Source organism: Phodopus roborovskii, unplaced genomic scaffold, assembly GCF_943737965.1.
Source record: "Phodopus roborovskii unplaced genomic scaffold, PHOROB, whole genome shotgun sequence".
NCBI classification, from domain to species: domain Eukaryota; kingdom Metazoa; phylum Chordata; class Mammalia; order Rodentia; family Cricetidae; genus Phodopus; species Phodopus roborovskii.
In genome coordinates, this window is record NW_026126546.1 from 10,870,009 (window position 1) to 10,886,509 (window position 16,501).

The window sequence follows — 16,501 nt, forward strand, 5'->3', positions numbered from 1 at the left end:
ACCCAACACCGCCCGCAGCCAGCGGAAAGGGTGTGGCCGGGGCGTGGCCTGGAGGCCACCGAGGAGTGGGAGCAGGCAGTGATCCCCAGACTGAGGCTAGAGGAATGGAGAGCAGGCCAAGGCTGGGTTCGAGGGCAACCCGCAGCCCCGGGAAAGCAGGGCTTAGGAGGAGGCGTGGCCACTTTGTAGAGGCTGTGGGGCGTGGCCTCCGGAGAGTGGGTCGCTGGATGGGCGGGGCCGCCGCGTAGCGGGCGGTGTGGAGCCCCTCACCGCTGCTCCTTTAAGCCGGGCGCCGCCCCGCCTCCTGCCTAGGTTTAGCTGACGGCGAGGCCGTGGCCGCGCGATCTGCGATGGAACTTCACATCCTAGAGCACCGTGTGCGGGTACTGAGTCTCGCCCGCCAGGGCCTCTGGCTCTACACCCACCCACTCATCAAGCTGCTCTTCCTGCCCCATCGCAGCCGGTGCGCACCCGGGTTCAGGGGCGCAGGTCAGACGGGTGGGGGCTCCTAAGTCACTCTAGGCCAGGGGCGGAGGATTAGGGTCATCGCGAGGTAGCGGGTACCGGGTGGGGACGCTGTCCGCTCTAGCCACCATCCGGCCGGGGCCTACTCTTTCTGAGACGCCGCCTATCCGGCCGCGAGAGGTCCCCTCCCAGGGCTTGTCAAGGTGCAAACTGCCTGGGATAGGCAGTGCAGTGGGGCATGCCTTCTTAGCCCTGCGTTAGCCCTTTCCCACACGCCTCACGTAAAGTTCAAGAGTTGTCTAACCCAAAGCCCGACACCCCTGAAGGTGTGGAATGGAGGGAAGATCTAGAGTTGGAAAACAGCCGGAGATCCCAGAGGTGGGATCCAAACCACGTTGCTCCAGGGAAGAAATTGAGGCCTGAGGGCGGGCCAGGAAGGCGCCCGGCGGGGGGTCCTTTAGTACTGCTGGGACAAAGTTCGCTTGCCCTCTCCAGCCCATTCACCCAGCCTCAAAGTCTCCCCACCCCTTCCCTCCCCACTTAGGTGCAAGTTCTTCAGCCTGACGGAGACCCCGGAAGATTACACACTCATGGTGGATGAGGAGGGCTTTAAAGGTGGGAACTGGCCCCTTGCTCACCAGTAAGCTGTATTCTTGCCAGGTGCAGGGCTCAAAGGCATATGAGTCTGGGTTTGAATCCTCCGCCCTTCACTTAAGTTTTCTCTTATGTAAGATATAGTCTTGTCAGTTTAACAGTATTTATGAGAGCTTTTTAAACTTAGCCTAGGTGTGAGTCCCGGACCAGTTAGGGGTGTGGGGGGGAGGGGAGGGGGTTGTCTCACAGTTTTTAGTCCAGATTAAGGGGAGTCCTGTAGCTGTTTTAACCCATGGGCATTATTTATTCTTGGAATTATCTCCCCAGTGAAAGCCAACTCCTTCTTTACTGGCCTGGAAAGTCTAGGAGCCTGAGGGTTGGGGAAGGAAGGCAGCGGGAGCAGGCAGCAAGCCCAGAGCAGGGTCCTGGGGCCTCCTGGCTGTGCTTGGGTGAACAACAGCCACTCTGGCCCCTGTCCCTGTTCAGCACTGGGACTGGGAACTGACTTCTGGCTCCCGTTTCTGCCTGCCTGGCCTATCCTCTGAGACCTAGAGTCTCGAGCCAGCCACCTGGAGCTTGGCCTAGCCTCCCTCCCGGAGGACTTCGTTTCCCTGTTCTGTAGGAACTCTCTTGTCTGAAAGGGAGTGCCTCCCATCAGTAGATCGCTCGGTGCCCTCTAGTGGTGCTATAAAGCCTATTAAGCCACAGAAAAGTCCCCAAGGATAACCCATTTTGCAGATAGGAAACTGAGACTTACAGGGCTTGAAATCCCACTGCTTAGGAGGCTGTGGCAAGAGGGTCAGTTTGAGTTCAAGCCCAGCCTAATCTATGTTTTAAGACTGTCTCAAAGCAAACAAACAATGAAAAGCCACTTAACCTCAAGTCACACAGCAAAATGGTGAAGCTGGAACTTGAACCTGATTCCTAGTTTGAGAACACCTGCCTACAGGAGCAAGGCAGAAACGATAGGAGACAGCTGTGCTCTTCAGACCTGACCTGCCTTGCTAGAACCCACTAAGGCTCACACTAACTAACCAGGCATGTACCTCCCATCCACAGAGCTACCCCCATCTGAGTTCCTGCAAGTGGCGGAGGCCACGTGGCTGGCAATGAACGTGTCCTCTCACAGCGGTGTGGTAATGCAGGCTGCTGGAGTCACCAAGATTGCCCGGTCTGTCATTGCCCCCCTGGCTGAGCACCACGTGTCTGTGTTGATGTTGTCCACATACCAGACAGACTTCATCCTGGTGGGTTTGGGTGGTGCTGGCTGATACAGGCCATGAGCATAATGCTTATGCCTGGGGCTGCGTAATGTGTCATTTGTCTTGACCCAGGTACGCGAGCAGGACCTGTCTGTAGTGATCCACACGCTGGCCCAGGAGTTCCAAATCTACCGGGAAGTAGGCGGGGAGTCTGTGCCTGTTGCCAGGGATGATTCCAGCAATGGCTTTCCCCGAGCACAGCACGGTAAGGTCTGCCCTCCAACACCCAGATTTAGGTGGGACCTTTTCCCACAGGAGGCCTTGTCTTTTAAAGGGATGGGATGGGTATTTCCATTGGACCAGTAGACACTGTTTCTCAATGTGAGAGATGGGATTAGGTACACCCAGGCCCTTCCCTTCCCAGCCACCAGGGGTCGCCCAAGCCCAGGGTTGCTTTTCACCTGTGGCCCATGTATCCTGAGCAGGGCCCAGCCCCACGGTGCATCCCATTCAGAGCCCGCAGAACCGATTTTGTGTTCTCACACTGGACCCCGAGACATTGCCGGCTATTGCCACCACCCTCATCGATGTCCTCTTCTACTCACACAGGTGGGCATGCATGCACTCCGTCTCTGGCCTCACACTAGTGCTTTGTGCACTCTGACCTTTGCCTCATCTGTCCCTTCTGTCACTCTGTATCCTGCTCAGCCCGTTTGCTCTCAGCCAGAGGTGTTGACAGAGCCACTCTACAGCCACATAAGCCTCAGCCGGGCCCTCTGCCCAAGGCCCTTGGTCTTTGGCAGTTAGGGTTCATACCTCAGGAAGTTAGGATTCTCTCACAAGGGCCTCCCCAGAGCCATCCATTCTGGCCCCTCCTCTGTGGTCTGCTAGTCAGGAAATGGAGAGGGCCATGTGCCTGGCGGAGCCCTTGACCTTGCCACCCCTCTCCAGTGTCCCCAGGGAGGCAGCCTCAGGTGGTGGTCCTGAGTCAAGCTCCATCCCGTTCTTCGCTTTCTCCCTCATCGAGGGTTACATCTCCATTGTTATGGATGCAGAGACACAAAAAAAGTATGTAACCCTTCTCTGACCCCAAGAAGGCCATAGCCCCTCAGCCAGCCTCGGGGAGGGGGAGGTGGGGTGCCAGGCTCTGTGGTTGGCTGGAGGCCGTGCCCTGGGGATCAGCTAGACAGGGATGCATGATTGCCCCTCCCACCACCCCCCTGCCTCCCCAGATTCCCTAGTGACCTCCTGCTGACCAGTTCCTCTGGAGAGTTGTGGAGGATGGTGCGCATCGGGGGACAGCCCCTGGGTTTCGGTGAGGATCACTTACCCACATACTGGGAGCTCGGGCAAGCCTATGGGTGTCCAAAGAATCTACACTGAGCCACCTGATCTCCAACCCTTAGATGAATGTGGAATTGTGGCCCAGATCGCAGGTCCCCTGGCAGCTGCTGACATCTCTGCCTATTACATCAGCACCTTCAACTTTGACCATGCCCTGGTAAGTGCCCAGGCTGAGCCGGAGGTTCCTGCAAGGTCCCAGAGGTGGGGGCAGGAAGAAATCCCAGATGATTTAGGGAGCTGGGCATTCCTGCCCAGATTCAGCCCTGGTGTTTCATGCCATTCTCTTACCCCAGGTTCCTGAAGATGGGATCAGCAGTGTTATTGATATACTCCAGCGAAGGCAAGAAGGCCTAGCGTCCAAAGGTTCATAGGGAACCCCAGGCTCCCAGCATTTCCCTACCCTAGGCTCTCAGAGACTTCTGAGCTCTTTCCTGAAGCTGCAGAATGAGCCCCCTGATCCTGCCCAGGGACCCTGGTTCTGCGTGGAGCTGGCACATGTGGACACATGTGTACCCCTTGGCACAGCGGGCAGTGCTGGCTCCTGATGGCTGCCCTCAAAGGACACCTTGGTGCTTGGGGCTTAGAACCCCCAACCCATTACTTTCTACGTGACCTCGGCATTTGCACAGTCCCTGCATGAGGCTTGAGCCATCCCCCCTCGCCTGGGCTCAGTCTCCAGCTTGGGTTGCCTTCCTGGCCAGGTGAACTACAGCAGTGCCTTCCCTTCCCGAGGCTCCCGAGGAAAAGGGTTTTCACATCTCACTCTTATTGTTATGACCATTTAAATAAATAAAAGACTTTCTGAGCCAGGCTCTCTGGTTCCCAGTGACAGCCAGTGTCAGGTCTTGATTTCCCAGATTTCTCCCACCTCCTTGGCTTTTCAAGCATTTTGTGTCTGTGACACACGAGTAACTAAAGCCTCCAGGCCCTTTGTGACTAAGTCACATGGTTCCCGACCAAAGCTGCTGGTCTCTGAAATCTAGAGTCTATTCATTCTTCAGGACCCTGGGAGAAATTCCCCTGTCTCTCACCTAAGAGTTCCCTGGCTGGACACTGGGGAACCTATCCAGGAGATCCCAAAGCACCTGTCTCCCAGGTTACTGCTTACATTCCTATGGGCCTTGCATGAATTCTCATGTTCCTCTTATGGAGAAATCGCACAGTTCATGACACTTGGAATGGTGGGCAGGCCTTTTCCTGCTGAGGTGCAGGGCTAAGCAGACAGAACGGGACCCTGGAGCCCTGGCCCTCCAGTGCTAGATGCCTGGGCACATCTGGGGCTGGGTTTTTCCATCTTGGGGCCTGCTCGGCAGGACAAGACTCCCATCGCAGCGGTCAGGGTCCCACACATGCCCTGGGAAGTTATCAGATACCTTCAGCTCAGACCCACCCATGCTCAGGAGGGGAAGAAGGGTGTGACTTCTGTGTACCCAGGTCATAGTGGCTCCCCAGAAAAGCCAGCACATGGGCTAGGCTTCTGGCAGTATGCCCACCTAGCTCTGGGGACCGCAAGGCTGGGGCCTCAGGCTACAGCTCCGATGAGTCTAGAGCACAGCCCGGCATGGTGAGTGAGCGGTGAGAGGTGTTGGCTAGTCCTCTTCAGACTCGGCTTCTCTGTGTCCAGGAATCAATTCCTTCTGGGACCCTGGGAGGGAGCGTTTCCTTAGCATTTGTCCGCAGTGGGTGCGATGGAGGCCTGTCTCCTGAAATTGTAGACTAATGTAAGCTCAGGCGGGGGTGGGGGTGGGGCTGCACACTCTGGGCTGCCTATCCTATACCCATCCTTGGGAGGTCTGCCTGTGAATCAATCACTCGGGTTTGGCTGCTTTGGTCATCTTCAACCAGGTCCAAACTAGCCCTTTTGCTGGCTCTCAGGGCTGCCTACCATCTGATCCAGTCAGGCACAAGAACCACGGCCCAGCGGGCTGCTCAGGTATCCCAAGGCTGAGGCCACAGGCTGCAGAAGCCGTGAGCCTAGTTTGGTGGTAGGCACAGCCTGGTGAGTGTGTACATGTGACTACTTCTGTCTATATGTGACTTTGTCACTGTGGGTCTTGGCTGTCAAAGCCTCTGGACCCAGGGCTGGGGTTCTAGCCTCTAACAGGTCTTCTATGTTCCAAGGGGCCTCAGACATTTGGGGGGCACAGGCATAGATAAGGCTTAGAAGGTGCCCCAGAGAAGGGACTTCCACCCCAGCCTGGCGTGTCCCCGGAAGCTGATATTCTGGGTTGGGTCTAGCAGTCTCCAGGCTGAGGTAGGGGCTGACGCTAACCCTTTTGTTCTACATAGGCCTCCATGGGGGTCTCCAATCAGTGTGGTCAGCCTGGGCTGGACTTGGCAGGTCTGCCCTAGAGGCAATAGAAGGTATGCTCGGCTTCCATCATGCAGCCCAGGGCCCAGCTCTGCCTGATACGTGGGCCTAGACAAGTGGAAATGACACAGCAGGAAACCTCAGCCAAGGCTTTCTACCCCTCTGATCTTGTCAATACGCAGGAATCCATCACAGGTCATCCTCAAAGATAGGAGCAGAATGTCGGGGTTTCCAGACCGCTGTCCCAAGGACTTGCCTGGTCCTGTATGTGACAAATTACACCACAGTTGGGTTTTCTTTTATTTTGTTAAAGATTTATTTATTTTATGTGTACAAGTGTTTTGCCTGCATGTGCAGCCCTGGGGCCTACAGAGCCAGAGCTGGAGTTATGCATTGTGAGCCACACTTGGCTGCTGGGAACTGAACCCTGGTCCTCTGTAAGAGCGACAAGTGCTTTGGAGTCATCTCTCCAGCCTTCACAGCTGGGTCCCTGCTCCTCTGTAGGAGTGAGCAAAGAGTGCTGGCCACCATGCTATGGCCCTTCCCTGCCCTGCAGGAAAGGCCCACACAGGAGCAGGAGGTGAGCTTGTCTGCAGCAGGCGCTGCATGCCCGCATGCCCAGAGGAGGCTGCTTCTCTGTGGGGAGGGGCTGTTAAGGGGATGTGCCTGCTGACTCGCATGTGATAGGTCTTTCTTATCCTCACTTTATAGATGGGAATGAAGCACAGAGAGGTGAAGGGACTTCCTGAAAGCCACACGGTTAGGGCTAACAAAACCAGAGTTCTAAAAGGGTCCATGTGCCCACCAGGCCTGGAGAGTGTGTATGTGTGTCAGAAAGGGAGAGAGAGAGAGTAGCTGAGCCCTGAGGGGGTGGGAAAGATTTTGTAAGAACCCTTGTAATCCAAGCTGTCTGCCTTGGTTACCAGGCATCTGCTTCTGGTGACAGCTGACAGTGGTTGTGTGGGCAGGCACGCGAGGTCTGGCCCTGGCTCCTCCCTGACCCTGGCTGAACAGGGTGGAGATATTGAGCAATGTGTCGTCGTCTCCTCCCCCCCCCCCCCCCCCCCCGCTCTGTGTCACTTTCCCAAGAGGATCATAGTGCTAGGGTTCTGAGCCATGGGTGCCTGTCACAGTGGTGCCCAGAAACTTCTTTCCAGTGGATTAGCTGTGGAATCATATGGATATGGGTGCTGTGTGAGGATGTGTGTGCTTGTGTGTGTATGAGAGTGTGTGTGCGAGTGTGTGCTTGTGTGTGTGAGTGTATGTGTGAGAGTGTGTGCTTGTGTGTGTGCGTGAGTGTGTATGAGCGTATGTGTGCGTGTGTGTGCATGAGTGAGAGTGTGCGTGTATGTGAGTGTGTGTATGTGTGAGTGTGTGCATGTGAGAATGTGCATGTATATGAGTGTATGTGCGTGTGTGTGTGTGCGCGTGTGAGTGTGTGTTTGAATAGCCACCTGTATACCTGTAGAAGGGATGGTGTCCTGGTGTGGTCATTGAGTCCTCTTTGGTGGGCATGTGAATGTCTGTATACGTGTCTGTGTTGTATGGATGCTCACTGTGCTTGACTCTGTCTCCGCATGTGAACCGGGGGCATCTTTGGTGTTTATAGGATCACATGTGCCCCTGCCCCTGTTGCTTCTCTCCAGGGTCACTGCATCCCCAAGGACAAGGTTGTCCCTTGCTCTCTTGCCTGTCAGCTCCCTGTTGCCTCCACCCCACCCCACCCTCTGTTCCCTTGCCTGCTGCCCCCACAGCAAGCATGCATGGCTCTCTGCCAGACCCCAAGATGTCACCTGTTCTTCGGCCCCTGCCCCTTCAGCAGTCCCTTATGGATGTTCTCATTCCTGGTCTCGTCCCCAGTGTCTGCTGGCTTTAGTGACTCAATTTCCCTTTCCTGTCACTGCACGAGTGAGTTGTCCCCCAGCACGTCCCTCGAGGAACACAGCCCTACAGCAATGTTCCTTCTCTGGAGGACCCTGATCCTCCCACTCACTCATGTAACCCTGGAAACCCCTAACTTTCCCAAGGTGACTGTCTGTCTGTCTCCCTCCGTCCCTCTGTCCTGCATCTTTCCTTCTCCCTCCCATATTGAAGACAAAGCCAGGGCTTCTCACATGCTGAGTAATACAGCTTGCTGCATTTTGTTTGTTCATTTTCTCCTGAAGAAATTTGGGGGTTGTCCACTTTGGACTAGACAGAGTTTGAGTAAGGCAGTGCGGTTCCTCCATCCTGATTTTAAGTTCATTCTAGAACACCCTCCCCTCCGTTGAATGGCCACCAGGAGGTGCCTGGAAACAGCATGATGGCTTCCATCCTTGGGGTGCAGGATAAATTTCTCTTTTGTATCAATGTAACTGGAATTTCTCTGGGGTCTCCCCAAGAACACGTACGGAAGAAAGTGACTCTTCCCAGGTTCCCAGTCATTTTCTCAGTGAGCTTGCTGCACAAGAGCCCTCCTCTTCCCACATCTTCCAGTGAGACAGAGTTTCTTTGTGTATCCCTGGTTGTTCTGGAACTTGCTATGTAAACCACACTGGTCTCAAATCGGATCCACCTGCCTCTGCCTTCTGAGTGCTGGGAATAAAGGCATGCCACCACACCCATCCATAACTTCTCTTTCCTGGTTGTTTGTCTCTTCTGCTCAACTGCTAAGAATGAAGAGTCAGTAATGTGCCTGCCTTGCATGTGTGAAGATCTGAATTCAGATGCCCGATAGCCATGAAACATCTGGGGCTGTGGTGCTGTCACCCCAGCACTGGGCAGGGGAGTGGGAAGACTCAGGCAAATCCCTAGAGCTTGCTGGATAGCCGATCTAGTCAGACTGGTGAGACCCAAGTTCAGTGAGAGACCTGCCAATAAATAAATAAAGTGGAGAGTGACTGAGAAAGACACTGGCATTGACCTCTAGCATGCACGCACGCGCGCGCGCACACACACACACTCAATAGAGTCAGCTCCCCACCAGCAGCCCCCTTCTTTTTGAGGCCAGCAGGTGTCACTTTTGTAGAATGGGTACCCAAGTGAATTCTACAAAGGAGGGGACGTGTGGCACTTTTTTCTTTCAGTTACTTTTCCTGGAAAGTGTTGCAATCTAGAGCAGTCCAAAAAGCAAATTTTTGAGCATGCTATAAAAGAGTCAAGGAAAAAGTCAGCATGTTTTCAAAGCTGCCCGGCAGCAAGATCATGTGCTCCGGTGTGACGAGGGTAACAAGACGACTCCTTTGGAAAGGGACCTAAGCAGCTGGACTGTCTGAGAGCAGCTGCTCCACTCAGCAGCCCAGGATGCTGTACTTCCAGAAGCCCAGCCACAGATGCACCCGTGCATATGTGCCAGCAGAGCATGTCTGGGTCCTGCAGCCTGGCAGCCATGAACCCCCTGTGCTGCGGCCTCTATAGACGGTCACATCTGGATGGTCACATCTGGACGGCCATGCAGATGTCCTTTGATGTTTCCTCAGCCCCTAGTGTACCCTGGGCCCTGTCTCACCGTGAGCACAGGACACACTTCCCTCTGTCACACCTGCCCAGGCCTGTGCCACTTACCCCTGCTTCTGTGGAGAGACTGCCATTTTTGTCACTTGGCAGCATCGGCTCTGGAAGATCAGTTGAACTTGCTGGTGGGTCTCTTGGCCTAGGAGCCTGAATTTTCTCCCTTTCCAGGAGTCTGCCCTCTATGCCTCAGTTTCTCCATCTGCAAAATGGAGCTGGCTCCTACAGTGGTTATGAGAACCCCGTGGGGTGTCCTGCACGAATGTGTAATGCCAAGCCCGGCACGTGAAAAATCCAGAAACACCTCATTTTCAGGGGCCAGGGAAACCAAACATCTTAAGCAAGAATCAGATATTTCAAAATAGGTGTTCCAAAGGCCAGGGAGGCAGATGGGTTGGTAGAGTACCTGCCTGTTGTTCATGAAGGCTGGGATTCAATCCCCACACCTTATAGGCCTTTGCCGGGGCAGCCACTCAGTGTCAGCTTCACAGTGGTGAAAAAGCCAGCCTGGGACACACGAGGCCTTGTCTCAAAAAGTGGGCAGTGTATTCTACACTGTCATCACAAGAAATGTGGGCGTACAGCTCAACTCCTACCATGTTACTGTTCCACATGGTGTTTCCCTTGAAGGGACACAGCTCTGTGGGGGCTCGGGGCCCTCTGCGGTCAGGTCATTGTGCCTTGTCTTACCTCACAGGTATAACCTGGGCTCATAGTGGGTGGTGAGGTCATCCTGGGGTAACCAGCCAGGGGACTGCTGAGCAGCCTCTGCTCTGTTGCCAGCCAGTCAATACGCCTGTGGTCACTGTCCCCAGGCTTCCCTCAGTCTGGGTTTCCCTGGTCACAGGAGCTGTGGTGGCGGCTGGTGTGGTGGCGGCTGGTGTGTCAGAGACACAGCTGAAGGAAGTTTCACAGTTCCTTCCACTCCTCTGAATAAGGCTTCAGAGCCCTGGGGGATCAGTTACTCAATTTAGGAGGCATGGAGCACACCTGTTGGCAGGCCAGGTCCCAGGAAGACTCTGGGAACTGGAGAACAAGGGATCCCCTGGGCCCTATGACCTCCTTGACCCGGCATGTCCCTGCTCACTGGGCTTACGTAATCCTGCCTTTCCCAATTGCCCCGAAGCTACCCAATGACATAAACCAATGTGTGTCTCTTTCATCTGCCCCAAGGACTGCCAGGTACGTGCTTACCAAACCCCCACTGAGGGTCAGGCTGAGCTCTGAGTGACACTAAGCATCTTCGATGCCCTGAGCCGCTCACCGCGCTTAGGAAAATCCAGACACAGCCCTCGTATTATCAGACATACACAGTTCTGTGCCTTTCCTTTGAGGGTTTCACAGTCATCACCACTATCCAGTTCTAGAACAGTCCAGTCATCCCTCGCCAGACTCTGCTAGCGGCCACCCCCATCCCCGGGCTCCTGCGCCATTCTGCTGCCTACCCTGACCCTGCGTGTGAGCATCAGCATCATTGCACAGTATCGGTGGCCTTTCCTCTTGTTTCCTTCATCAAATGGAAGGGTTTCAAAGTCATCCATGTTTGTGACTTAGTATTCCACCGTGTTTATCCATTTCCTCTGACCCCTAATGTTTTGGGGGGAATGCAAATAGTCTCTCCTGTGATTACTGCAGGTTTGTGTGTGGACATGTCTTTTCTGGTTTTATTTCTTATTAGATCAAAGTTTTGTTTTATTTTGTTTTTTTGGCCTGATGTGGCAGTGCACACCCATAGGCCCCGTGCTTGTGGCTTGTGGGGCTAAGGCAGAAAACTGCCATGACTTTGAGGCCCACCTTGACTATAAAGTGAGTTGCAGACTAGTCTTTGGTACCGAGTGAGACATTGTCACAGAAAAACAACTACAAGATGTTTTTAGTTTTGGGGGTTTTCTAAGACGTGTTTTGGGACATGAGTTTATTCTTTGTGTTTGTCTAACTGTTTTCCAGGCAATGTCTTCTACTCTTGCCAGAACTGTGCAAGGGTTTTAGTGCCGCCAAATCATCATCAACACTTGCTACTGTCTATCTCTGCCTTGACCAGGAACGGTGTGGTATAACACAGGCTCTGTCATTCAGGAGCGGTGTGGTATAATGCAGACTTCTGTATCTTTTTCTTCAGTGGGAAATTTCTGATCAAATCCTTTGTAAAGGGTGTGTGTGTGTGTGTGTGTGTGTGTGTGTGTGTGTGTGTGTGTGTGTGTACGCACATGAAACCTGAAGACAAGCTTGGGTGTCACCTTTAGGAATGCCAGTGACCTTCTTTGAGACAGGGTCTCTCATTAGCCCAGAGCTCACCAGTTAGGCTGGCTCGTGGACCTCTGGGGTGCTATTTCTGCCAGCCTGCTGCTGGGATCACAGGCATAGGCCATCACACCTGGTACTCTCCTGTGGGCTCTGGGAATGGAATTCAGTCCAGGACCACACCATCCCCAGCACACTCTGCCGTTTCACTACCCCGCCATCCCCCAGGATGCCATGAAGCACAGACTCCTTGAGCTCACGCTGTAGTTGAGGCTGACCTTGAACTCCTGATCCTCCTGCTTCTACCTCTCAGTGCTGGGATCACAGGCATCTGCTGCCCGCCACACCTTTTGCCCATTTTAAATCAGATTATTAGTGCTTCTTGTTGTTGAATGATGTCACTGAGATTTACAGGGAAGAGAAACGGAGGCCCTGAGAGAGAGTGTGACTCAGTTGAGAACAACGGGAGGCTAGAACTCGAATCTGTGTCCACTGTGACCTAGTAAGTAGGGGCCCACCTTCTCTGCCCTATGAAGCAGCCTCCTGCACCCCACCGCAGGCAGTGTCAGGGCCTGCCCATGCATTTAAAGGTGCAGAGCCCTCACAGCCAGAGGATGGGCCGGAAAGGCTGGGAGAAAGCAGTTCTGAGGAAGCAAACCCACCCTCTCTTCCTCCCCACATCACGAGGACCTGGCTGACGTGGCCCAGGAAGAGGGGACAGCCCGGGCCCTGTGGTTGAAGATCCTATTTATACTGGCTGTTGCAAGTCTTTCCTGCTGGCGATAGGGACGTCACTGAGAGCTGACCTCATCAAAATCGCTGACGCATCTACCCTCACGCCTTGCCTGGATGGTTGTGAGGCCCCGCCCCTGGGCCTCTGGACTACTCCCCACTGCCCCTGTGCAGCATCAAACTCTGGCCCCTCCTCCCTCCAAACCTGACTCCTCTTATAATCTGTTATGGGCTGCAGCCTGTCCCTGGAGTCATAGTGTACAATCCTAACTCACAGTACCTCAGACGTGACTGCATTTGGAAATGAAGCATTTAAAGAGGTAAACCAAAAAGGCTCAGGATTCAGGGCGACCAGATTAGGGAAGAAGACAGAGGCTGGGGAGATGACTTCATCAGTAAAGGGCTTGATTTGCAAACATGAGGACTTGAGTTCAAGCCCCCAGATCTATGTGAAAAGCCAGATGTAGTCATGCATGCCTGCGGCCCCAACACTGTGAAGAAGGAGAAAAGGAAATGCCTGGGGCTTTCACCTGCTAGCCCAGCTCCAGATTCAGGTGAGAGATCCATCTCAAGGGAATAAAACAGAACGACAGAGCAGGATGCACAGTGCCCTCCTATGGCTCCCATGCACACATCTATACTCCTGTGTATGCACACACCACGCACACACATCCACACACACATCCACACACACCCACATCTACCACACAGCATATACATACACACACATTCACATACACACACTCACACACACACACTCACACATTCATACACACACACTCATACACACACACTCATATACACACACACTCATATACATACACACACTCATATACACACGCACACACATCCACACACACATCCACACACACATACACACACCCACATCCACCACACAGCATATACATACACACACATTCACACACACACACTCACACACACACATTCATACACACACACTCATACACACACACTCACACATTCATACACACACACTCATACACACACACTCACACATTCATACACACACACTCATACACACACACTCATACACACGCACACCACATCCACACACACATCCACACACACCCACATCTACCACACAGCATATACATACACACACATTCACATACACACACTCACACACACACATTCATACACACACACTCATACACACACACTCATACACACACACACTCATATACACACACACTCATACATACACACACTCATATACACACGCACACCACATCCACACACACATACATACACACACAACACACACACATATACACACACCATGTACATACACACACACATCCACGTCCACCACATTCTTACATATTACATACACACACCATGTATATACACACACAACACATACACACATATACACACATACCATGTACACACACACATCCACATGTAGCACACATATACACATACACACACATACACACACACCCACATCCACCACACAGCATATACATACACACACATTCACATACACACACTCACATACACACACTCATATACACATGCACATCCACATCCACGCACACACTTGTGTGCTCTATATGCAAATGTGGAGAGTAACAGAGGAAGACACTGACCTCTGCTTAGCTATGACCTGTGGGCCTCCTCAAGCACAGACATGAGTCGTCGGTGCACCTACCCTCAACATACACAGGCATGCATGTACCACACACAGAGAATCAGGATACGATGACTATGTAAGCACACATGAGCGTGTGACCGCCTGCAAGCCAAGGAGCAGCCACATGGGTGGCACATTCCAATAACCCCACACTAGAGAGGTCAATCCGGACTACGTGTGAGTCGGAGGCCAGCCTGGTCTACACAGTGGAGAGCTGGCCTGAGGAAATAAGCAGGGAGGGAGAGGGCCCTGAGAAAGAAGCAGCCCCAGGGACAGCCCAGGTCCACAATGGTAGGAGTGCACAGCCTTCAGGACGAGCCTCATTGTCCTTCTGTAGGCTTCTGCCTTAGAGGGTGCAAATGAGAGGTCGGAAAATGAAGCCGGACTGAGATCCATTCCGCCATAAGGAACGTGCTCGGACATTCTTCTTAGTGATTCCCGATGACACCATTGTTTGCACAAAGAATTTGCCTTGGGCTGGGGATTATAGGTCATCTAGGGAAGGTTTCCATCTACAGGAGGCCGAGTGGAGGTTTCATGCATGTGCCACACTGTTTTTAAAAGTATCCGAGGCTTCGTAGATTTTGGTACCTTTGAGAAGGAGGCCCTGAAATCAGTCACTTGTGGATACCAGGGGTCAGTTGTATCCCATTATGGCTGTTCCAGGAAATAAATATGCCTTAGTGATGGTGGTCCCAGGAGCCTGTGTACACAACATTCAGATTGGCCCCTGAGCTAAGAGAATGGACCTTTGGACACCAGGTAAAATGCACTTCCTTCCTTCCTTCCCTCCTTCCTTTCTTCCTCCCTTCCTTCCCCCCTCCCTCTCCTCTCCTTCCCTCCCTCCCTCCCTCTCCCTCCATCCATCCCTCCCTCCCTCCGTCCCTTCCTTCCTTTCTTCCTTCCTTTTCTTCAGGAGTAGGATGCTCCAGGCATCAAGCATCCAGGCCAGCACCTGCCTCGGTGGACACCGGCAGCCCCTTTTACTTTATTTCATTGAATTTATCTATTGATTTGAGACAGAGTCTCCCTGGCTGGCCCGGAGCTGGCAGTGAGTGAACCCCACTGTCTGCCCCAGGCTGGCCTCTGGCTTACACTCCTGCCTCAGCCTCCCCCACGCCCAGCTTTGGATGCCCTCTCAACTCTGCAGGGTGGCCTCCAGCGGGGCAACCTCACTTCTTCGTGCCTTTGCCTTAAACAGAGGAGATAGTGCAGAGTCCATGGTGTGGGGAAGGAGCAGCAGTGGTTCAGTGGCGCTCTCCAGCCAGATGCGCCTCTCAAGGCTTCCCTCTGTCACAGTGGGACGAGGCAGCTCCCTGCCAGGGCTTGGGTGTAAGGAGAAAGGGGCTGTCCCAGGGTGACATCAGGTACGTGCAATGCAGAAGGAGACCTGACCCTCTGGGGAACAGAACCCTCGGGTGGGCAGAGGTGAGAAATTCAGCAGAAGGAAATGCAGACCTCAAGGGGAGGATCTAGACTGAGCCAGACTGGCGGGTGGCTGCCAAGGGGAGCATTCTGCCCGGCACAGGCACTGAGTGGGTGGGGACACAGCGGCCTCTGGATGGAGAGGATGGGGAGAGGCTTGTTCAATAGATACCTGAGGACCAGTGGCAGGTGGCATGGCCGGGCTGGACTCCTTCAGCAGGGTCCCTGCAGCTGGAGCAGCTCAGGCTTCCTGAAGTTCTAGGGCCTGCACGCAGCCTCCTCTGGCTACCTCGGTCCCCCAAGTTACAGCCTAAGGATGCTCATTCTAGCTTGGTAGACATGACGGGGCTGCCAGGCATGGCCTGTGGACCTGGGTCAGCCTGGGTCTCAGTTTACCACAGTAAAGTAGCCGACCAGCTGGGAGCCCCTGTCTCTGGTGTCAGAAGCCTTCACGTTCAGCCTGTGCTGAGAAGCAGAAGACCCACCCATGATGGATCACTATCTTTCAGAGAAAGTGAAACCTGGTCTCCAACTGCCACCGCAACCCCCCCCCCCACTCCAGCTTCCCCTCTGAGCTCACAGCTTCCCCATCTCCTCCGCCCCCCTGCATCCCGTCCCCCGAAAACCAGTACTTGGAATTGAGTTTTGTCCTTTCCTTTTCCTTCAAAGGCCTTTTTGCCTTTTATGTCCATGTTGGCAGTGGCCTTGTGAGGTGAACCAAGAAATGCATTTCTCTTCTTCATGTCACAGGTGAGGCTCAGAGTGGTTAAGTGACTTGCCTCAGGTCACACAGCATGTCAGAAGGTTTGAGACCTGGTCTCTAATCTCTTGATCCTAGTGTCCAGGTCTCCCTAGTGGATCCTGTCTACAGAGAGGGGACCTGGGATTGGGACTAGGTAATGGGGAGAATGGAAATGAGGAGTTGGGCTAGAGGATGCTGGCCTAGGATTAGAGCCACAATCTTGGGGCCCGAGTCTGGCTCTGTGCCCAGAGCCTGGTGGTTTCCGCTCACAGATGTCCCGACAGCCCAAGCGAGAGGGT

The 16,501-nt window shown here is 53.7% G+C and overlaps 1 protein-coding gene across 2 annotated transcripts; it reads left to right on the forward strand.

Annotated features, from left to right (window-relative positions):
• Castor1 (cytosolic arginine sensor for mTORC1 subunit 1) lies at nucleotides 1-4,436 on the forward strand. Of its 2 annotated transcripts, none has more exons than XM_051200246.1 (9): nucleotides 1-463; nucleotides 1,010-1,080; nucleotides 2,119-2,306; nucleotides 2,394-2,526; nucleotides 2,747-2,870; nucleotides 3,213-3,329; nucleotides 3,494-3,576; nucleotides 3,668-3,762; nucleotides 3,899-4,436. In XM_051200246.1, exons 1-9 carry the CDS (start codon nucleotides 351-353, stop codon nucleotides 3,974-3,976), a joined length of 1,002 nt encoding a protein of 333 aa, XP_051056203.1. In that variant the 5' UTR covers nucleotides 1-350; the 3' UTR covers nucleotides 3,977-4,436. The 2 variants fall into 2 exon arrangements, with proteins under 2 accessions (XP_051056203.1, XP_051056204.1); XM_051200247.1 differs by having other exon boundaries at nucleotides 3-489.
• The last annotated feature ends 12,065 nt before the right edge of the window (nucleotides 4,437-16,501 follow it).

Coding starts and splice junctions, on each gene's coding strand:
- Castor1 (XM_051200246.1), top strand. CDS start 351: ATGGAACTTCACATCCTAGAGCACCGTGTGCGGGTACTGAGTCTCGCC. Junction 464..1,009: donor TTCCTGCCCCATCGCAGCCG/GTGCGCACCCGG, acceptor CTCCCCACTTAG/GTGCAAGTTCTTCAGCCTGA. Junction 2,527..2,746: donor CTTTCCCCGAGCACAGCACG/GTAAGGTCTGCC, acceptor TATCCTGAGCAG/GGCCCAGCCCCACGGTGCAT.